This window comes from Silene latifolia, chromosome 11 (genome assembly GCF_048544455.1).
Source record: "Silene latifolia isolate original U9 population chromosome 11, ASM4854445v1, whole genome shotgun sequence".
Taxonomy (NCBI): domain Eukaryota; kingdom Viridiplantae; phylum Streptophyta; class Magnoliopsida; order Caryophyllales; family Caryophyllaceae; genus Silene; species Silene latifolia.
In genome coordinates this window covers 2,152,091-2,175,393 of record NC_133536.1, presented here as the reverse complement: position 1 = coordinate 2,175,393, position 23,303 = coordinate 2,152,091, and the positions used below count along the sequence as shown (strand labels likewise).

Here is a 23,303-nt window from a genome sequence, read left to right as displayed (position 1 = left end):
AAATGGCGGGAAAATTACCGCCATACATTTCCCGCCAAACACCAACATCAATCCCCTTCTTATATAAACCCCAATCCCATTTCTTTCCCAATTCAATTCTCAAAACCCTAATTTATTTCAATCAATTCATCCCTTTCCTTTCTCATATACAACACACAAGCACACAAACTGTTCGACGAAATTCCCCAAAGAAAACCCACAAAAATGGTGGTCAAAACTCTTGGTCCAGGAAGGTTTTATGGCGGTAGTCTCCCTCGTCCTTTCATTTACTCCGATGTTAAGTACAGCGAGGAGCGGATCGATCCACCGGTATCGGTAAACAATCCGCTTCTCTCTTGGGCTAATGAAGCTCATTGGTCCATGGGTGGGATGAGCTTTGATCGGACTCGTCTTATGGGTAAGATCGAGGGAAATGTGGAGAAATTGAGGAAACAAAAGGAGAAGGAAAACCCGAAAATCGAAACTCCGATTGCGAAGTTTAAGGGGAAAGGACTCAAAGGAGGGAAGAGTATTCGAAAGAGGGAAATTGATTCGCCACCGCCTGCTCCGAAGAGTAGGAAATTGAGGTTGCGATCGAGGGTGGTTGATGTTGAAAACGAGGATGCTGATGAGGATGAGGATGAAGATGAGGAAGCGGCGGTGGTTGAAGCGGGGAGGAAGAGGCGGAGGTTGGTGAGGAAGCTTGGGGATGAATTTGAATTGGTTGCGGATGATAAGGTGAAGGCGAAGGTGAAAGGGAAAGGGAAGGGTGAGGAGGTGAGTAAGAGAAGGATGACGATGACGATGACGAGGAGGAGGAATATGATTTTGATGGATGATGGGGAGGAAAGCGATGTCGAAAAGGAGGTGGTTACGGTGATGGAGACGAGGAGTTCACCGAGATTGAAGAATTGAATAGATTTATGTTTATAATGTTATTTTGTTTTATTAAGTTATTATGAATGAATGATTAAGCTTTGTAATCGGCATTTGTCTTTGATTGTCGATTCGTAACTGCGGAATCATATGAAATACATGGTAGTTTCTTGGAATGTTGTTTTGAAGCGTATGCTTAATCGGAATGGTTATTGGTAATGGTATAAGAAATGTAATGTTTGGTTTTGAATTTTAGTAATTCATCGGTGTCTCTAATCGTTTTAATTTTCAGATCCATATCCAGATCCATTTTCAAATAAGTGGATCCATATCCAACCTATATCCACGGGGTCCGAAAAATTAGGATCCATATCCTACCCATCAAGGTCCGGATCCGCGGATCTGGATAGGGTCCAAGATCCGTTGTCATCTCTAACTTACAACTTGTGTACTGTGTTTGTGTAGTGTTAATAGGGATGACAATGGACTGGATCTGAGTAGGGTCCGATAGGATCCAGATCTATATCCGCCACACCAACGTTGGATCCATATCCGACCCATATCCGGCGGATCCAAATTTTTCAGATCCATCTCCAGATTCATTTTCAAATAAGTGGATCCATATCCAACTCATATCCACGGAATCCGAAAAATTAGGATCCATATCCTACCCATCAGGGTCTGAATTCGCTGATCTAAATAGGGTCCAGGATCCCTTGCCATCTCTAGCTGGGCCTCAGTTATGACTCTAGATATACCTCTAAGGCCCAACCCAAGATACGATTTTTATCTCCGACACACATTATGTGAGACAAGGTAAATGAACTTGATTTTTCACTTTGATTTTCAAGTGGATGTAAATCAACCTCGTAAAATCACGAATATATCATACAGATTTATATAATTCTTACATTCAGAATATTTTAATCAAAAAAATAAATAATATAATTTTAATTGGATGCGAAAAATGCTTCATATTGGACTTGTATACACCAAGACACCTAAAAAATGCACCCCGTGATAATAATTAAATAAAAAGTGGCCCAAAATATTTGGTCCACATTTTACGTCCCACAGTATTGCTACACATAACTAGCAACCACCGACCAATTCGTCCCATTTCTTCAAGTAGTAGACCCATATCATGATAATGTACTCCGTATTACATACTATCTACTATTTCATATGTTGTTCCACTTTTTCTAATATATATGAGTATTATTTTATTGAAAATGGAACAACATATGAAATAGTAGGAAATATTATTAATTACTTCTCTTTCTGTGATTATTGTTACTGGAAGATAATAAAAGACGTTAAATATCAAATTAGCTGATACGAAATAGAATCATGTTAAATTCAACAACGGGTCTGTGCCGCACCCAAACTGAGGAGAAAGAGTCCACATACAACAGGCCCAAGAGGGTTCCACTCTAAAACCAATTGGCTATAGAGGGAATAGCCTCTTGCCTTATAAAGTGGTAATTCTTCTCCTCTTTTATCAATGTGGGACAACCCTCACATGTGGAACTTTGAGTTTCTTCACAAATCATTCTAAATATTAAGGGTTGTACTTTCTCACATACGAATTTTACAATTATACCCTTGTCATTTTTTTCCTCCCTCCCTCAATTAATGTTTTCTTTTTCTTTACCGTCACCTTCCTCCGACAACCCACTCCGTCTAACCATATTCCGGTCAACCCGTGAATTTAATGTACTAATTCATCTGCTCCCGACATTTGATTAGCTATTTTATTTTCTGGTGTCGCATTTATTTTGGGTTGAGAAATATGATTAAATGTTTTTCTTTTGGTGTAAAGGGAGTCTCTAGGACAATTTCAATGCCGACGGTATTTGAACCCATGGCATGATAATCACCTTTCTTGATTTTATTTTATCAACTAAGCTAGTTGACATATGTGAATATGATTATTAGATGACTGAATGTGTATCATCCTTAATTATCTTTGGAAATTGTATATAACTATTGTACATATATGAGGATATTGAGTGAAATTTTATGCTTATTGTTCGAGATGAGTAAGAGGATCCTAATTGAGAAGCGGAACGAACTGACCCTTTTAAGTTTTCGATTCACTTCCCTCCATTTCTTATCAATGGGTGAGATTGTGTTTGGAAAAAATAAGAGGAAAAATTCTTTAAAGTGTAAGCCACAAGCGTATTATGATATGTTGCTGACGAGAAATCTGATATTCGCTTTACCAGTTAAGCTAGGTGTTATTTGTTATAAACGCTCAATACTATTTCAATCTTCTCAAAAGTCTATGCATGTTTTAATACACATGTTTTAATTAAAATAGAACTATTTAAAAAAGTGGTGGATTCTTTTTTAAAAGAAAAATTAGGCTAAATAACAAAGGTGAAGTTTAGTGCATTTTCATTTGCTTGCAACTAAAGGCGAAACCGTAAGAAAGAGTGAAAGATCACAAAAGGCGTTAGAAAGAGGCAATGTATTGGATGTATCTTGACAAGGAATTTTGTAATGATGCTCTCAACGATGTAAAGCCTGAAAAGGTTGGGAACTCCACTAAGCAAACACCACTACCATAACCCCATTTTTATAAAAGATTTTTTGTAAATTGCGGGTTTGCGAGGTAAAGGGTAGTCGGATATATAAAATGTTATTTTTGTGCTAATAACATAAAGATATTGTCTTCTGATGGCATATGTGCTAATTAATTTTCTTTATTTGCTAATACGACCCTGTCGTCTTCATCATCCCTAATCACAACTCACGAGTGATTACATTTGACTATCTCAAACATACGAAGAATGATGTATGATATACCCACATAGCCACAATTGTGTCAAAATCAAGTAGCATGAGATCATATATCCCACTACCTTAATTCGGTTACATATCAGATCTCACATAATAAAAGTCGTCGTAATTTCTATCAAATTGACAAATATGACACATAGAAGAAGATAATGAAACATAAAATGTAACACAAAATAGAATAAGAGACGTAATAACCAAAATAATAGAACAGAGAATCCGCACTCAACCGTCTGTGGGTGGGACCATGAGTCCATGACCAATACCTCGAATTCTTTTTCAATTGAGAAAAGCCTACTTATGTGTTCTTACCAAAACGCGTGTGATTAGTCTCTCTTATTCAATTCCAAACCATATATAATTACTACTACAACTAATAGTTCAATTAATCTCCCTTTATCCCCACTTCACCATAACCCTAAACATCTCCTTTATTCAACAACTCACATTCTCCCAAACCACATCCCTTTGGTTGGTTCTGTTACGCGTGAGAAATTGACGCTAATTTTCCAAACACAAAAAATCCCACAAAAAGTTAATGGAACCCCAAAAACAACATAATCAAAACAACAACCACCATATGTTATACATAAGACTAATGTCCAAAAGACGGACATGGGTCGCTTTATATATTATTCTATACGGTATATTCTTATATTTTTCATGGAACATCTTACAATCCATATTAACATGGTACAATGCCACCCTCCAGCTTCCGGCTTCTGGAGCCGGGGGAGGAGGGTGGGCGGCTGCTGCATACGCAGCGGCCATGTTAGGGACAGTATTTGGGATTATGTCAATGGTTGCAGCTTTCGCGGTGGCGGTCCCAGCTATGTTGGTGATTTGGATTACTATTTTGGTGTTACTAACATTTTGTGGTAAAGGGAGGAAGGATGTTGTTGTACAAGGGAAGAAATTGACTGCTGAAATTGTTGGTGTTGTGGTTAGAATTTTGATTAAAGAAGGGAATTTTGTTGCTGCTGTTTGTGCTGTTTTGGGTTACTTTTTGCTTGTTCGGAAGTCGTAGGACGACGACTTTTAGTTTCAGGGTAAGGCTGTATACATCTCGAAAACTGTATTGGAGTAGTAATGGGCTAATGATATGGTGTACGTGTATAGATTGTAGTTAATGACCCGATTGCCACCTTTAGCTAATTACAACGTTTTGTAAATTGATTCCTAACGTATCAAGTGTGGTGTTTGGTACTAGTTGAGTAAGTGTAACACTTGTAAGTTGTAACTTGTAAGCGTAAAGAGCTTAGTTCTATGTGAAACAAGTTATTAGGTTGAAACGGGTTAAATTATTTTATTTTTGTGGTACGGATATGCTTTTGGTGACAAAGTTTATCTCACCACGGTTACCAGATTCGCTAATGATACACCTTTATTGATTTACGAAATTGCGATTCACTTTTATTGAATGAATTTGTGTTATATATTTTCAGTAAACGACGAGATATAATTTGTTTATTAATGATCGACGATTTGTAGGATACTTGAGCGAATCCGGTAATTATGATCTTAACGTAGTTAATTATCGATCTTCTTATATTAAACTGAATTAAACTCAAATTAATTAAATAAAATCAATATAGTCTTGTTATGTCAAACCAATAGAGACCAAATCAATGGAGCTACTTCTGTCAACGGTCAACTAAAATGTTAAGAACCAATTGAGACCAAAATGTTAACCAATAGATCAAGCAAAAAATCTCTGTCTATAACTAAAGACGGATTAAATATAATATCACATTTCTAATAGGACAAACAACAAGTGAGGTGGTGGGGGCAAAAAATGTCACCACTTTCAAGTTATTTGACCTGTCTTTAGCTATAAACGGATATATCCGTCTATAGCAAGACTAGCTGTCAAGCACAAAATAGGGAGAACTAATTCCGGCAACAATTAAGGATGGATATAATTTTAATTTGTTTGATAGCCACCCAACACAAGACTTTAGAGGCCCATTAGTTAATCTAATGGCCCATTTTGTTAGTCATGAAAACGATCTCTGTCATACTTACAAGAAGGAGAATGTGCTTACTTCATAATCTTAAAAGTTGATCGATTTTAAATTGAAATATTAGTAGGGTTTTGTTCTTTTCGGCTTAATATCAGCTGTGATTTAGTTTATCTCAGCTCTAGTCATCTTAACAAATTTCAATTTCGTTCAGCTCAGTGTGGTTCAATTTAACTCACTTTAGTAAATTAAGTTCAGTTCAGCTCCATTTAGACTAAAAGAACAGTGCTTAAAAGTAATGACAGAGTAGTGAATATCTCCTCATCTTACTCTTTTAAGTTTATAATTTCGTCATGTATATATATTCTAAAACTACAACTTATGCTCCAAAAAGATATAGTAATATTTTTTCAAATCTGTTTCTTAATCACTTTTTCAATTTACTTAAACTGTCAATTTAAAACCAGTTATCAATGGTAATGTCATGACAAATCTTACTTTGTATATAAATTACTCTATTTCTTATTTTCATCAAATTACACTAAACACAAATCCATATATGAGAAAATATACCCGTCCTCAAATTTGACCGCTCATAATTTCTATAAGAATTATTTTAATTAAAGATAAATAAGTGATTGCGATAAAAGGAGTAGCCGAGTTGGCGAGTCCCCATCTCCTTCCTTAATTTCCCCATAATCATAGCCATTAAATCCCATGATCATCTTTTCTTTTTGCACCATAATTTACACAAGCCATAAACAAATAATAACTGCTGACAATTCTAATTATTATCATTAAGAAGTCAATAAACCAAATTATTGAAATGGCTGCTCAAATCTCAAGTCATCAACTTTGAACAATATAAGTCTCAACAAACAACCACCCCCCACTTAACAAAAAACACCATAAAAATTAAAAATCACAACTTTTTCACCAAATTTACACATTTGCTTGCAAAACCATGGCAATACAAAATAATGGGAATATAATCACAAAAATGTGTGGAAAAAAGGGATTATTTTATCCAATATTAGGAATAACAACAATAATCACATTAATTTTCATACAATTTAGTGGTGATTTAACTAAATTTAATCTGTTTAAGCAAAAAAATTACAGTTTTGTAAAAGTTGTAGGACATCAATTTATGTTAGATGGGAAACCATATTATATAAATGGGTGGAATTCATATTGGTTGATGGATCATGCAGTTGATAAAAAAGAAAGAATTAAGGAAATATTTGAAGGTGGATCTAAAATGGGTCTTACTGTTTGTAGAACTTGGGCTTTTAATGATGGTGCTTATCATGCTTTGCAGCTTTCTCCTGGTCAATTTGATGAGAAATCCTTTCAGGTACTTAATTCTTTAGTTCTGGTTTAGTCGGGATTTGAGCCGGGTAGGACCAGTAGGGTGGTAAAGCTCTGCCTGACTCTGGTTAAGCTAGAACAACTGTTGCTGATCTTATTGTTGTCTTATTTTTTTTTGGTTTAATTGGGATTTGAGCCGGGTAAGACCAGTAGGGTGGTAAAGCTCTGACTAATGAGTCCTAACCTTGTTGCCTCTGATTAAGCTAGAACAACTGTTGCTGATTTTATTGTTGTCTTATTTTTTTTGGTTTAATTGGGATTTGAGTCGGGTAAGACCAGTAGGGTGGTAAAGCTCTGCCTCTGGTTAAGCTAGAACAACTGTTTGCTGATCTTATTGTTGTCTTATTTTTTTTGGTGTATGTCATTTGTTTAATTGGGATTTGAGCTAGGTAGGGCCACTAGGGTGGTGAAGATCTGACTCGTGAGTTTTAACATTGTTGCATTATTAAGAATTGAACTTGAGACTTCTGGTTGAGCTAAAACAACCCCGTACCAGTTGATCTTATTGTTGGCTTAATGTTGTTGTTGTTGACTTCTTGTTGTTGTTGTGCTGCAAATATAATTAAATCATATTTTAATTATGTTGTTGATGATGGTTTTGTTGTTGTCGGCGTCGTCCAAATATCATAGTTTAATTATTGTTGTTGTTACACATAATAAGTTTATGATAGATTGATAGGGACTCCAAATTCTTTTAGGATTAAGGTTTTTTTTAGCGTCTCATCATTTTCTTGTATTTTTATTTTGGGATTAAGGTTTTGTTGCTGTCTCATTATTTTCTTTTATGTTTATATGTCCCTTTCTAGTCTAATACAAGTACTATTGGAATAAGACTTGGAGAAATTAAGAACATGATTCGATTGGTGCTGCGAAATCATTAAATTATTGATGTATCAGATTTTGAATGAGATCTTCATGTTTTAAGGTGGTAAGGTTGCTGTCAAGATTTAAAATTTTAGTCTGATTAGATTACGTGACATCACAGGCTTAATCTGTGTCGGTGAAGTTGTAAACTGAAAAATGTTTCAGTAAGCTTTGCGGTTGGTGTTACTGAGTAGTGACTGGTGTGTATTGCAGGCGTTAGATTACGTGATTGCTGAAGCTAGAAGAAATGGGGTTAGATTGATTTTAAGCCTAGTGAACAATTTGCACGCGTATGGTGGCAAGACCCAATATGTACAATGGGCATGGCAAGAAGGCGTTGGCATTAGTTCTTCTAATGATTCTTTCTTCTTTGATCCGACTATCCAGACCTATTTCAAAGATTATGTCAAGGTATCCTCTTTTACTCTCTTTTCCGTTCCTTCTAATATTTGTAAACTGTGGAAATCTGTCATTTTTTTTTACGGTGATTCAGTTGTGGAGATGTGCGTTCACCCATGGACGGTTCCAAAGGATGATTCATGTCAGCCGACTCCAAATCATTTTGGGATTAAGGCTTTGATGTTGTTGTTGTTGTTGTTGTTGTTGTGTATTCAGTCGTGGAGAATTTTTTTGAAATAGGACGTAGGTAGCTCGTTTGAAACCATGAACAAAGTATTATATCGAAAATATGAACAATAACTTGGTTCCGTATAGGTTGATTGCTTCTAACATATGGTGTAGAAAACATAGGAACACTAAAACTTAAAACGCGAAAACTTTGAAAGAGAATCATGTTCGAAGATTCACCGTTCACTGTGTGCTTCTTCTATGAACTTTGCCGATGAATGATTTTTGGCAGCCGATAATTGCATAATGCTACCATTTGAGTAATGAATTCGGTCTGTTATCTTGTTTTATTAAATAAAAAATATGTACAGACGGTGCTTACAAGGAAGAATACCATTACTGGAATTGAGTACCGGGATGATCCGATGATTCTTGCTTGGGAGTTGATTAATGAACCACGTTGCACATCTGACCCTTCAGGCGACACCCTTCAGGTAAATTACGGATTTTGTTTGTGTGAATGTAACAAAGTTAACTGTACTCAAATAAAGATCTAAACATCCGCTTTAGATGGTAGCTGTCTAATGAAAAGATCCGCTGTCAAAAAAAACTCCACATAATATTCAAGTTTCTTTATGATGTTGGCTTGTTCCGATTATTTAAACACGATATCACATTGCAGGATTGGATCAAAGAGATGTCAGAGTTTATTAAAGCAATTGACAAAAAACATCTAGTTACAGTCGGCCTAGAAGGATTTTATGATTCGAAGAGCGGAAAGGAATCAGAAAACCCATCTAAAAATGAAGCTGCACTTGGAACAGATTTTATTCGCAACAATGATATACCTACAATCGATTTTGCTTCATTTCATATGTACCCTGATAAATGGTGAGTGCCCTTTTTGTTCTTCATAATATTAATCTTAATCTCGGTATTAAACTTGGTTTCATATCCGATCTCCATAACAGTCGTCGTGGCTTGATTGTGGGTGTTGCGCCCATATGCCCATATATGTGGTCGTGGTAAGGACGTTTGTAATTATGATATGAAAGTTCAGTTTGAGGCTTGATTTCGGGAGTTGGCCGTGGCCTATTCTTGACCATTGTGCACTTAGTGCGACTGATACCGTCTCAAAGTGTGGCCATGATGACCTGCTGAACTTTTATCTCGTCCTGATTTGAATACTGTATCCAGAATCTTTATAACTCGGTAGCCAGATTTGATGCTATGCTCTCATTTTTTTCCGTGCACTATCTGGATTACTCAAGCTCTGTGTTTTACTCGTGCTAGGATCAAAGATACCCTGGACAAGAAAGCGGAATTTGTCAAGAAATGGATATCAACCCACACTGAAGACGGTGAAAAACAACTTAAGAAGCCAGTCGTGCTCTCAGAGTTCGGAGTATCAAGCCATACCGAGGACTTCAAACCTTCTCATCGAGAGAAGCTTATAAAACTCGTCTATGAACTCACTTACAAGTCGGCCAAAGAGAATAAGGCCGGGGCTGGTTCTTTCATTTGGCAGTTCGTTGTTAAAGGAATGGAGGATTATAACGATGATTTTGGGGTGATTCCATGGGAAATGCAGCCTGTTTACGAGCAAATAGTCATGCAATCATGCAGGGTGGCTCGTTTGCGTGGACAGTCCGATGTTAAGGGAAGTTTCGAAGGCTTATGTCTACGAAGCCAGTCTTGATGACTGAGTCGAGGTTATGCAGGCGAAGCCTATCAAGCGAGTTCTTGTCCCAGCCTTTTTTGCATTATATTAAACTAGCCGTAATGGACCGCAAAATGGCCAATGCTTAGTAACCTTACACTGGAAAACATTCCAACTTTTTTTTTTTTTTTTTTCCTTTGTTGTTGTTGTTGTTGTTGTTGTTGTTGTTGTTGTAAGCATACATACCCAAGTGATCAATAGTTTACAAAAACAAATTCAAGTTATGTTTTATAATGTCTATTTTTTTTTTTTTATATTTATCTCGTCCAAGAAACAAAGGAGTAACAATTTATGAAAAAACGGTGGATACTCGATAGGACAAACTCCTATAATCGGCATTTTGACCTGACCTAACCTGAATGAGCAATACTCAAACCCAACTCGCCCGACTTGTTTGACGTGTTATTTCCTACCCCTTACAAGTATATGAGAATTGATTTATTAGACATAGGACCCAAAATAACCCGAGTTGCACCGAAAATTATCGAAATCTAAACTGTAATATCGAATACATATTCATCCAAACCCGCATCCAATATCCGTTTGTGAGGTCTAAAAATAGATTATGGTCTTATTATGGATGGTACTTGCTACTCTACTCAATAGCTCGACAAATGTCAACTAGTTTGTTTGATAATGTTAGTTAAGGTTGTGTTCATGATCTCGGTTTAAATTTCGTCGGCATCAAAATCACTTCATAGCTCCCTTCATACAAAAGTAACAAAACTACTAGCAGCTCTCTAATTCCACTTCCCCTCCAGTTCTCCACTATTTTGGACCCTTTGCCATCATATTCACATCCTCACCTTCTTCTCTGATGTTCCTAATTAAAAGAACCAAACTTCCATCCTCACCTTCTTCAATTCTCCATCACTTAAACCCTAAAGATTCAAACTTTGCGCAAAAACCCCCAATTTTCAATCATGGGTCTTCACCATTTCTCAAATTAAACCCTAAAGATTCAATCTTTGAGCAAAATCCCTCAATTTTCAATCATGGGTCTTCATCAATTTTCAATCATGGGTCTTCATCATTTATGTTATTAAACCCTAAAGATTCAAACTTTGAGCAAAAATCCCCAATTTTCAATAATGGGTCTTCATCATTTTTCAAATTAAACCCTAAAGATTCAAACTTTAAGCAAAAAACCTCACATTTCAATGGTGGGTGTTCATTGAATTTTAGGAGAGAGTATCATGATGGTAGACCAAGAGGTCCTCTTTGGAAAAGCAAGAAATTGATTGGAAAAGAAGCTCTTTTTGTAATTTTAGGTTTAAAGAGGTTTAAAGATGATGAATTGAAGCTTGATAAATTTGTTAAAAATCATGTTTTTAGGCTTCTGAAATTGGATTTAATTGCTGTTCTTACTGAACTTGAACGACAGCAAGAAGATGCTTTGGCCCTTAAGGTTATACTTTGAATTTGTTCATTAGAATATTCTGTTTTTGCATTTCCCTTTTGTTTTATGCAGTGGCGGAATCAGAATTTGTAGTTAACGCGAACTAGTAATGCAATAAGGTAAACTAGGAAACGGTTTGAAAATCTTGACTATGCTAAGTATCAACTTTTTAGTTGTTCGGGTGGCGACTGTCCCTGCTAGCCTCCTAGTTCCGCCACTGGTTATATACTTTCCTGATTACTGTGAATGCACACAGGAAATGCTGATAGTGTGATTCATGAGTGATATTGGTAGCTTTGTCGATTTTTTCGTGCTTCATAACTTGTGTTTTGAGTTCACTTGTGCATTGACATTTGTTGCTGTGTAAATATTGGGATTTTGTATAGCCCGAATGCCTGTCCGAAAACAAGAATGGGGTAGCTTTATTGGTAGTAGGCTTCCTTGCTTAGGGCACTCTGAGCTTTGTTAAGTGTTAGCTTACCGCCTCTTATAGGCCGTGCTCTTTTGACATAGTTTTAGTTCAGTTCAGTGTAGTTCATTTTGGTTCTTCAGTTCAGGTAAGGTAGTTGCACTCGAAAAGAACTGCCTTTGTTCTGGCAAAACTTTTGACTTGGTATGTTAAATAAGCAAGTTACTCTGATGAAGAATTCTATCCTCTCACCAATGGAATTTTTAACTCCGATATGGGGACATCTTTCCGCATATCATCATCATTCATATATTAATTGTTGCAGCTGTTGCGGTATTGCCTAGAATCTGTAAAGGCTATCACTTGTTTTCAGAAATCAACTGTTTTTGATTCGTTCGGACTGCCATTCGTTTGTATTAGTAAATGTACAAAACTTTTATGGCTTTCCGGTATTCAAGTTTTTCTCTGATAATTGAGATATGCAATTTGAGCTTTTGCTCCTGTCAATGCTGCAATGGTTCTTAATGGATTTGTTTTTGTTCTCAGAGTTTTATAAATGCATGTTTATACGCGTATTTACTCTGTGGCTAATTAATTGGGTTGTGCCCGTACTCTCCGTTTTGAATTATGTCAGTCTTTAATAGGATGTTTGCCAACACCAAATAGTTTTAAGGCAGCTATTTAATACGGAGTACTCAAGTTTTTCTTGATTCAGGTGTTTCAGGTGATTCGAAAGCAGGACTGGTATAAGCCTGATGCTTACCTATACAAAGACCTGATTATTTCGTTAGCTAGATGTAAAAGGATGGACGATGTCATGCAATTGTGGGAAGACATGAAGAAAGAAGCGCTGTTTCCTGATTCTCAAACTTATACTGAGGTAATCCGAGGTTTCTTGAGGGATGGTTCTCCTGCAGATGCTATGAACATCTACGAAGACATGTTGAAATCTCCCGAACCACCAGAAGAACTTCCTTTCAGGATTTTAATGAAGGGTCTTTTACCTCATCCTCTTTTGAGAAATAAAGTTAAGACGGATTTCGAAGAAATTTTTCCTGAGCGTTCAGTGTATGATCCTCCTCAGGAGATATTTGGAATGTTCTGAACATTTCAGGTGTGTGACTTGCACAATTCCTTTTCATTTAGGTGCATCAATTAGGCATTGTATGGAATTTGCATGCTAATTGAGTCCCTTCCGAGTGCTTACGCAATTTCGTTTAGCAAGAGTAGTTGCTATATGGGATGCCTTAGACCATCTTTTGATATAGATAGGATTTTATTCAGTCAAGTTTAGCACATAGAATTCAGATATGACATTGTTAATAAATGCTTGGAAGCGTATTTGCGTTGTTTGACTGGGGTTTTCTAAGGGCGATAAATATCTGAAACTATTAACAAAGCATACCCCAAGTTTGCATATTGCTTATGTGATTAGGCAACCCTTCAAATCGCGTTAGTTGAGCATTACTTCTCTGCAGACAAAGTTGATAGACAACGATATTCAGCTTTTACTATTTCCCTGTAGAGACTTTACCGTTGAGCGAGTCTGTTCATTTTGCTTTACATTTCACCCTCCCTTCCGTATGTGGCCTGATCTTCATTAGGTGCCAAGCATGTGGACTGTGCTTAAACTCTTATCTTTTGCGGGGCCAACCCACAAGCGAGTTTTTGTGGGCTTTTTCTTACCTATAGTGGTTAAAGGATTGAGTGTCCCCAAAAGGGAGGTTTAGCGAAGTATATGGGAATTAGATGCAAAGATCAGTTCCGCCATATTTGGGGCTTTGTTGCCTGTTGGAGTGATGGGATCAAATTTGCATGAATTTATCGGCTACTGATTTTAGGTTTCATGTGACAGTGTGACACGCTACTGACTACCGAGTCATTGTTTTGCGTGTTAGCCTATAACTTTTGAGCGTTCCTGTTGTATCTTAATCCCGTAGTCATTTTTTGGTCTTGCTTTTTAACGGTTTATTATAAGACAGACTGTCTCATACGAAACAGTGAATGACGCATAATGTCGAGCTAACATTTAGCTTTCGCTGTTCAGCATTCTAGGTGGTACAATCTTAAGCGAGATTTAAAGGAGGTTGCCGCCTTTCCGGTCTACTACAACATTGATTAGGCGATTACAGAGCTGGCTTTTCGACGAGGATTGGGATCGGTTAATGAACTTGTAATATTTTGCTTTGGGGGAATTTATTGTACATTATTTACTGTCATCCTATGTTTTTTTTTCTTGAAGCATTTTGTTCTGGACTCGGGAGTCGGGACTTTATCCTTTGCTTTACTGACAAATTAACGAAGACGATAAAGGATAATAAAATTTATTTGCAAGAGAAGTTTAATTTCTTTCACTCGGTTTTATTTGCCTTTTTTGGAAACGAATAAAATTGTAATATTGTCATTCACTTGTTTCTATTACTCGACATTTCAGCTGACCGCGGTAGTCAAATTGAAAGACTAGTGAGTTCTACGAGTGACGTACCTCTTTTTTTTTATTTTTTGGCATAAAGGGAGTCACAAAGACAGATACGGTATAAACGACAATTTTTAATTTCGAAAATTGATGTTATATCGGAAGCTTCGGTACATACGAAATAAATGCATGACTATATTAGGAATTATATTTTTTTTTTTTGCAAAAATATTAGGAATTATATCATTTGCGCAATAATAGAAATAATAAATAATAAATATAAATTGCAGTAATAGGTCATTTATTTACGTTTGGAACAAGACTATAAAACACATTAAAAACTTACTAATGATGGTTATTATTATGGGTGCTGATTTTCGCAGTACACATTTTACTCATCGCAGTACAGTATTGACAATTATGCCCCTTTCATTTTTCATTTCATTTTCTCTCTCTAACCTCTTCCCCCTCTCTCTCTACAAACCTTCATCTTGTTTCAACCCTCCATTCCCCTATAATTTCACAAACCCGCAATTCAGACTATTGTTATCGATGTTGGGTGAGAGGATTCATCAGCCGTCTATTTTGCCGGCGAAGAGGATCTGACGGTAAACCTTTCGTACTATATACTAATTTACTACAATTAATATTTTTTTTTTTTTATTTAATGTAGTACGTTGTTGTACTCTATACGACTATACTACATAGATATGAAATTGTTTACTACACTTGCCGGCTTGTCGAAGCGCCTAACGATTTTTGTTTAATGTAGTACGTTGATACTACATACATATGCACTAATGCACTACCATACAGCCGTGTACTATGTTTACTTCTCTGATTTTTTTTTAAATATACTACATATGACGGCCTCTCGAATGTAATCTGTGATCTATTTCGACGGCGACGCTTGTCCATTTTACCGGTGATGTCACCGATACACCAATATCCCTAGCATCCTATATCAATTAACAATAATTAATTTGAACATAAACCCTAACAAAGAGTCAATTTGATTATTAAAAATAGATTAGTAAATTAATTACTTGTTCTATATTCGAATAATCATTTATAATTGAATAATTTGAATGAGATTGAAGGAAGTTAAGAATAAAACAATAGAGAGAAAGTAGAGAGAATTAGGTTTGATATTTTTAGGTTAAGGGTAGACAAATGGAAAATTTAGTGCAAATTGTACTGAAATGAGTAAAATGTGTACTGCGAAAATAAATTACGATTATTTATTATTAACATCCTAAACGTATGTCTTTTGGTTGATCATATTAGAAACGTCTTTGCTCATTACCGTTGTATGCATTAGATGCTTAAACGTGTAAGATTAAAACTGGCTAATGATTTTAAGTAGAATCCCACAATAATTCGCCAAAGTATTGAAGACGGCTTAGCCTGATGGTTTAGACGAAGGTATCATGATAACAAGTCACGAGTTCAAATCCCCTCTCCAATTTATTGTACTAACTTTGCGCCTTATTTGACACAAAAAAGAATAATAATTCGCGAAAATGGTCGTTCATCTTCTAATTTAGGCTCTGTTTGGCAAAATTACCTGAAAATATAGCTGAAAAGCTAACTGAAACCTGAAAACGTAATTGATAAGGTAGCTGAAAATTAAGAGCTGATAAGGTAACTGATTATATAAAAATATGTTTGGCAAACTAGCTGAAAAGGTAGCTGAAAAGGTAGCTGATTTTGGTAAAATGACGTAAAAGGATATGTAAATTATTTAATATTATAGAATAAGTGGGTACAAAATGGAAAATAAGTCATTTCAGGTACCTTATTTCTCAAATGCTATTTGAGGTAGCATTTCATTTCAGCCTTTCAGGTACCTTATTTGACCAAATAAGCTACTTGCCAAACACTTGTAAAAAAATCAGGTAACTGAAATTTTGGTCAAATAAGCTAATTTAGTCAAATAAGCTACCTGAAGTGTCGTGTCAAACAAAGCCTTACTATATATTAACAATAAATAAAAAGATTAAGTTTCATTTGTAATGATCAGAATTTTATATCAATTTCGTTTTTTTTTTTTCCAGCGAAAATCTCACCCTACAATAATATTTGTTATTTTAGAATCACCCTAAAATCAATTTTTAGAAATGTAAAAATGTTTACACTCCATATTACGAGTACTTTTTAAAACCAAAATCGAGTTGAATTATAATTTTAACGTGAAAAGGAAATCAATTTTCCCTCTCATACAAAATGTAACACTTATGCTAATAAATATTCTATAGTAATTTAGTAATTAATTACATTTCCAAAAATTAAACTCATTAATTATCATCATAATTTATAATTTAATTTAATTATTATTTAATTAATATATTTACAAAACAACGGTAACCTCGTGAATTCCCTTCCTATATAATCCCCTATACCTTGTTAGCCTACTCCATAATTCTCTTACTCTAGTCTTCTCATTTTTCCTTCCAAAACAAAACTAAAATACATTTTATTCCCATTAAATTAAATTAAATTAATACAAAGAGACATCACAAAAACTAGATTGATGGCGGTTCGATCCTCGTTATACTTAATTTTCGCGGTATTTACGTTATTTTTGTGTTCTTTAACTCAAGGATATAAGTTTTATGTTGGTGGAAGAGATGGTTGGGTGTTAAACCCTTCTGAAAGCTATAGTCATTGGGCTGAAAGAAATCGGTTTCAAGTAAATGATACCTTACGTAAGATATCTCTTCTTTTATTTTTTTAATGCAAACGGTTTTTTTTGGTGTAAAGGGAGCCGAAAGGCCGATTTTAATGCAAACATAAAGATCATGATTTTATGTACACAAATTACGTAAGATATCTCTTCTTTTATTTTATGCCAAAACATAAAGATCTACTTGCATCGCGGTTAAACAATGAAAAAAATTTAATGCATATATTAACTATTTATTTCCTCTTTTGGTGTAGGATATCGCCACTATACGCATGTACCCATAAAAATTAATTATGAACCTTTAAACATTGAAAATAATGATTTTTTTTTTTCGAGTTTTTGTAGTCTATGATATCGTCACTACATGTTTACATGCATGTACCCATAAAAATTAATTGTGCACCTTTACAAATTGAAAATAATGAATTTTAAGTCAAAATTTTCCAGTTTTTAAATTTGTGATATCGTCGCTACATGCATGTATCTATAAAAAAATGTTGCATGTAAAGTTGATGAGTTTATATAAAATAAAAAAGACAACTAACAATCTTTACATGTGAGAAGGTTTAATTTTTTCTAGGATTTTTTTTTTCAATTGTCTAATTAAATTCAAATTAGGCAATTAGCTAATTATTCAGTACTAACAAATTATTGTGTAAGACTGTCTGTAACCACTTTTTACGAGTTTGTGATCCTTTTTAATCAAAATATAGTGATCCTACTTATAAGATCTTAGTGTAAAACCGTCTCCCAAAATACTAATCGCTCGTGATTAATTTCTTTTCAGTTTTCAAGCACAAGAAAGGAGAAGATTCAGTCCTATTAGTAACAAAGGAAAACTACAACAATTGCAACATAAACAATCCAATTAAATCCTTAACAGATGAAAATTCAGAGTACAAATTTGAAAGATCTGGGCCTCATTACTTTATTAGTGGAAATTCAGAGAATTGTAAAAAAGGCCAAAAAATTATAATTGTAGTCCTTGCAATTAGGCCCAAGAAGACTCCTCCAAGCCCAAGCCCAAAGCCCAGTCCTATTAATCCTCCTGCTACCGTCCCGGCCGTCTCCCCCTCTCCACCGGGTTCAGACTCGGGAACTCCGGTCCCGAACCCCGAGGCCAAGAAGAACTCTGGTGGTGTTGTGTATGGTTCTCCTTTGTTGGGTGTGGGATTAAGTGTTGTAATTGGTGTTGGTGTGTTTTTGGGTGGATTTGGTATTATTGTTTAATTATATAAATTGGGTGTGTAATAATAAGGTACTTGGTAGTTTTTTTTAGTTTTTTTTTTTTTAATTTGTATTTTGGTTTAATTTTTAGTTAATGTTCTTATCTTCGATACAGTTATATTCCGAGTTATGAAGTTATAAACAAAATGGATCCGTAAATTAAATATGTATCTGGTTACTACTGTATAAATCATTAGAAATAAACCCTTTACGTGTTTCATATAAAAAAATTTCGAGACACTAATTCTGTATTGAACCGTCGAAGTATTCATTTTAATATATCCAAGGCTTAAAGAAGCTACATACATAGGGTTGGGATTAGGGAAAATGAGATATCGACATTTGCTAGTACGAGATAAGTCCCCTTTAAACCATTGTACGCTTTTTTTTTTTTTTAATGATATTGTTTACCTTAAATTAAGGCTTTTCTCATAATGTTTTTTTTATTTCACATTATCCATGTTCTTGGTGCATGAAACTTGCATACCTTGCACACACTATTAACCCAACTTCTCAATACATACATCTAGACAAAAAAAGAGTCCACATAAACACGGGTATTTATGATCGTCTAAAATATCTCGAATCTATAATGATGTTACAAAAACAAAATAACTTAATTATAATCCAAAATTCAAATTACACTCTTGTTAATATAAAAAAGAAATATCGGTATAAAGTTCTTACATTTTTGAAAGAATTTAATCTGACAAATAATATCCGTAAATTATACTAAAAAAATCCGAAAAAAATATGATCCTCGACGAAGAAAATATGGTCTATACCGCGACCAATTTATTTAGTTCAAGCATATACGGAGTAAGTCCGAAAAAATGCTTCAATTTTATCGTCAATATCAGAGATTAATTAACCGCTACCAGAACCATACTTCTTGCCAAACATAATAAGCTGCAGCTTATCATAACCAGCAAGAACACCAGCACCGGCCACGGCTCGCAAAATGTTGGCACCAGCTCCCTTGTACAAAGACTTACTACCTTCTTTCTTGACAATCTGCTTAAATGCATCAAATGTAGACTTGTATTTCACTGCTTCTCCGGATGTCATCATCATACGTCTGCGTACTGTGTCGAATGGGTACGATGACATTGATGCTCCTACTGTCACTCCCCATCCTAGCACAAAACTCGCCAGAAAACTATCCTGCAAATATCGACATTTTACCAGTTTCGCTGTCAGAGTCAGTAATCAGTGGAGCTGGTCATCAGCACGGGCTGACCCGGCCCGTCTTAGCCCGTTGTTGATCCTGGCTTGGCCCGGGTCCTAAAATTCAAGCCCGGCCCACCCTTGGCCCGCCATTTCAGCAAAAATAAAGAATTAAAAGAATATAATGGTAAGGCCCGCCAGCCTGGCCCGTCCTATCATTGGCCCGCCTCGTGTCCTGGCCCGTGTCAAGCATATCCCATCCCGGGCAGGCCAAAGCCCGCCCATCCCCTGGCCCGGCCCGGGCCTGACCAGGAGAGCCCAACCCGCCCCCTAGCCAGCCCGGCCCGAGCACAGGTGTAGTAAATTAGTAATCAGTATACGTGTTTTGCAGGTTATCAAGAATTAATATGAATGTAAATATATACCTGTAGTCCACCAATCAGTACGACTGGTTTAAGCGAGTCGTACAGTCCAAAGTACAGACCACGGTATGCTATAATTCCGATAATTGATGGGGTGAATCCACGGTACAGGCCAATAAAACCGTCAGATTTGTATGTTTTTTTGTAGACATCAATTAAACCATTGAATTGCCTTTCACCACCGGCCTTTATCGACTTTGCATCATTAGCTAAACGTGTTCTGGCATAGTCTAACGAGTAGACAGCGAATTGGGATGTCGCACCAGCTGCTCCACCAGATGCTAAGTTTCCTGCAAACCATTTCCAGTATCCGTCTTTGTTGATATTGTAGTTGAATAGACTCTTGTAGTAATCCTTGAATGCAAAGTTCAGAGCCTGTTGTACAGATCACAGATGCACCGGTAATTCGCTTGTCAGAAAACACGGAAACAAAGAATTGGGATATTCTCTCGTGTACCCCTGAACTTTTTCGTTTTCCAGGGTGTACCCCTCGTTTTTCACAAAAAACTTTGACCGACAATAATTCTCTGTTACGAGTTCAGAAAGCGGTCATTTTTTTTTCAAACCAATTATCTCGTCAAGGCTTTGAATTTGAAAAAAAAAAAATTCACCGCTTTTTGAACTCGTAGCCAATAGTTATGGTTGGTCAAAGCTTTTTTAACGAATAAACTTTGACTAACATCTTTGAAAAAGAAAAAGTTCAGGGGTACACGAGAGAATATTAAACGAATAACGTAAACAAAGCGAGAATGCGCAAGGCAACAGACCTGTGTAGGAAAGTATCTGATAACATTCGCGGTATTTCCTCTATAAAGAGAAAGAATGCCTTCATCCTTAATGGTTCGAGCAAAACAGTCAGTAATACCCTTGTACGGGTGCGATAATCTGCCAGATTTGATCATTTCATCCTGGTTTTGTATCATTAGTTTGACACGTTCGATAGGAGCAGCTGCTGTTTTGGAAACAGCAGCCGAAACTCCTCCCATTAGGAAATCAACCCAGAAATTCTTCTGTGTTTTCTCTGAAGCCGCGGCTATAAATACAGGAGACTGTACTCTTGACATCATTGCATTCGGGTTTTGTGAAATGTAGCTTCCCTGTATCTTGTGGAATGTGGATGGATACCGTGATTCATTTGTCATTTTTGTCGCGCTGTATTGTTACCTGCACATGAAGATGTTATATATCTCGGCGACTATCACAGTGAAACGATGAACAAGACAATTAAGGGAAGCGATTTTAATGTTGACGGGATTTGAACCCAGGTCATGAGCTTTACGTTAGCTACCTTTGACAAACTTAAGGGTTGTTTCTTAGAAAAATTGAAAACTTGGCTCTTGCTTGTTAATCAAGCAGGTAATCACGGTAAATAACTACGACATAAAACGGTAAATCTTCTGAGAGACGGTCTCTTACTAAATTAATTAGCGACAACCAATAAATAAATAAATAAATAAATAACTAATTAAATAAAAATAATAACTACCTAGGCATTCCTACTTATTATTTTTGTTTTTTGGTTTAACTTTTTAAGGTTAAAGTTTAAAAATTTTGACCGAAATTGTTGATTACAGCCTTTTAAAAATCACTTTTTGAAAATTACAGCCTTATAAGTTTTTTTTGAAAATTACATCCAAAATATTACTTTTCTTCTAAAATTGCACCAACTTGAGGTTTTCGGTGATTTTTGATGATGTTTTTATGATGTTTGGGGTGATTAATTGGTTTGTGTTAAGGAGAGGTAAGAAATCTGGGTAAGTAGGCTCTCAAATAATAAAGGGTACATCATAAAAACATCATCAAAATTCACCAAAAACCTCAAGTTGGTGCAATTTTAGAAGAAAAGTAATATTTTGGATGTAATTTTCAAAAAAAAAACTTATAAGGTTGTAATTTTCAAAAAGTGATTTTTAAAAGGCTGTAATCAACAATTTTAAACATTACTATAAAATACAAACATATTACAAGTTTTTTTGTTCTAAAAATAGTTCAAAAAATTATAATTTCGATAAAAGTCATATATACATGACAAAAAACCGTCTAAGTGTCATCGAGGAAAGTGTGTAAAGTAAAGTCAAACGGGAAGAACATGTAATTTGAGAGTAGTACAATATCATCAAACAAATGTCAAATACTCAAATCAAGACAATAGAAAGTAGTAATATCAAGACAAAGAGTACAAAATGCATGATCAAATCATAAAATCACATAAATGAAATAAACTCACACTTAAGCTAATTCACCAATTAACTTAACAAAATACTTCATCCGACCCAATCATTTATTTATCTTTGATTAAAACACCCTCACAATAAATATAGTAGTTAAATAAATGACTGAGATGGAAAGAGTAATGATCAAAGGTACAAAAATGAGAAATGGGAGAAAAGAGAGTTGAAGAAAACCTACCAAAGTGGTTAATAAAGAGAGAAAGTCCAAGATTTGTGGAGTAAAATGTGAAGTATATGAAATTGCAAGTGCATTGGTTCATATAAATGAGGAGATCAAGCAATATAAAGTGAAGATGGCTAGTCAAATTTTGCCTTAAAATTATTGTCAATTTTGAAGACTAGCATTATTGTTCGTTGTACATTGTAATGCACTAATGATTCTTCAACTTTTGAATAATAATAATGTTGAGTCCAACATTAGAATAGTCGAATGTTGTTAGGTTGGCGGCTTGACTAACATAAGAACCTTCGTATATATTATCACGAGAAATACTTGTCTTCTTCGAAAGGACTTCTTCCTTAGATTTAAAGGAGGAGGATCATCCTCCTCATTTTTATTTTAGTTCTCCTCCTTTAAATGTAAGGAGTACGTCATCTCGGATGACACAAGTATTTTCCATATTATCACTGATTCACTGTGTTTCCTAATATTAAGGATTCTCGATTGATTATACGACCGTATAGTTGCGCATAAAATGCGTAGAGATTATATCCACTTCCTACAATAATTGGAGGATTCATTTCTCTTTCACAACATAATTTTATATTACGGAGGATTATTTTCATTCCACATGCTTTTACCTTTATTTTTCATGCTAAAATCTGTTCCGTTGGATCACTCCAAGATGAAATCTACACCGTTTTATAGAAAATGGACCCGAAGAGAATCCTAATTGGTCTTCCACACCCGTCTCTTATGTGGAGCATGCACTTATACACTAGGTAGCACCAAAACGGACACGACACGAACACGTGATACGGCATTTCATGAAGTTTTGGAAACGGGGCACGTTATACTTGATACTTGGATTAAATCAACCGACTTAGAAAACTCTCACATGTTAGGTTTAAATTATTGGATGTGCATTCATGCATTTAAACCGTTTTATCAACTTTTGCATTCAACCAACCAAGATCGATCAGTAGAGACCGCTACCGCGGGCGGGAGTATATTTTATAGTAATAAACATTCGATTTTATTTTTGT

At 35.5% G+C, this 23,303-nt stretch overlaps 6 protein-coding genes across 6 annotated transcripts; 5 read left to right on the top strand and 1 right to left on the bottom strand.

Annotated features, from left to right (window-relative positions):
- The first annotated feature begins 81 nt into the window (after window positions 1-81).
- Window positions 82-1,114, top strand: LOC141610618 (uncharacterized). The gene has a single exon (XM_074428793.1). The coding sequence runs from the start codon at window positions 205-207 to the stop codon at window positions 892-894; it is 690 nt and encodes a 229-aa protein (XP_074284894.1). The 5' UTR covers window positions 82-204; the 3' UTR covers window positions 895-1,114.
- A 3,141-nt stretch (window positions 1,115-4,255) lies between these two features.
- Window positions 4,256-4,684, top strand: LOC141612582 (uncharacterized). Its single transcript, XM_074431393.1, has one exon. It carries the CDS (start codon window positions 4,256-4,258, stop codon window positions 4,682-4,684), a length of 429 nt encoding a protein of 142 aa, XP_074287494.1.
- A 1,622-nt stretch (window positions 4,685-6,306) lies between these two features.
- Window positions 6,307-10,374, top strand: LOC141610610 (mannan endo-1,4-beta-mannosidase 2-like). Its single transcript, XM_074428782.1, has 5 exons — window positions 6,307-6,975; window positions 8,067-8,264; window positions 8,792-8,914; window positions 9,103-9,311; window positions 9,714-10,374. Exons 1-5 carry the CDS (start codon window positions 6,583-6,585, stop codon window positions 10,117-10,119), a joined length of 1,329 nt encoding a protein of 442 aa, XP_074284883.1. The 5' UTR covers window positions 6,307-6,582; the 3' UTR covers window positions 10,120-10,374.
- Window positions 10,375-10,837: 463 nt separating this feature from the next.
- Window positions 10,838-14,302, top strand: LOC141610609 (protein THYLAKOID ASSEMBLY 8-like, chloroplastic). Its single transcript, XM_074428781.1, has 3 exons — window positions 10,838-11,548; window positions 12,664-13,062; window positions 13,996-14,302. The coding sequence occupies exons 1-2, from the start codon at window positions 10,958-10,960 to the stop codon at window positions 13,051-13,053; spliced, it is 981 nt and encodes a 326-aa protein (XP_074284882.1). The 5' UTR covers window positions 10,838-10,957; the 3' UTR covers window positions 13,054-13,062; window positions 13,996-14,302.
- A 2,477-nt stretch (window positions 14,303-16,779) lies between these two features.
- Window positions 16,780-18,441, top strand: LOC141610607 (early nodulin-like protein 3). Its single transcript, XM_074428779.1, has 2 exons — window positions 16,780-17,072; window positions 17,838-18,441. The coding sequence occupies exons 1-2, from the start codon at window positions 16,898-16,900 to the stop codon at window positions 18,278-18,280; spliced, it is 618 nt and encodes a 205-aa protein (XP_074284880.1). The 5' UTR covers window positions 16,780-16,897; the 3' UTR covers window positions 18,281-18,441.
- Window positions 18,442-18,873: 432 nt separating this feature from the next.
- Window positions 18,874-22,351, bottom strand: LOC141610608 (ADP,ATP carrier protein-like). Its single transcript, XM_074428780.1, has 4 exons — window positions 22,276-22,351; window positions 20,634-21,030; window positions 19,870-20,241; window positions 18,874-19,441 (listed from the first exon to the last, which is right to left on the bottom strand). Exons 2-4 carry the CDS (start codon window positions 21,006-21,008, stop codon window positions 19,145-19,147), a joined length of 1,044 nt encoding a protein of 347 aa, XP_074284881.1. The 5' UTR covers window positions 21,009-21,030; window positions 22,276-22,351; the 3' UTR covers window positions 18,874-19,144.
- Window positions 22,352-23,303: the final 952 nt, after the last annotated feature.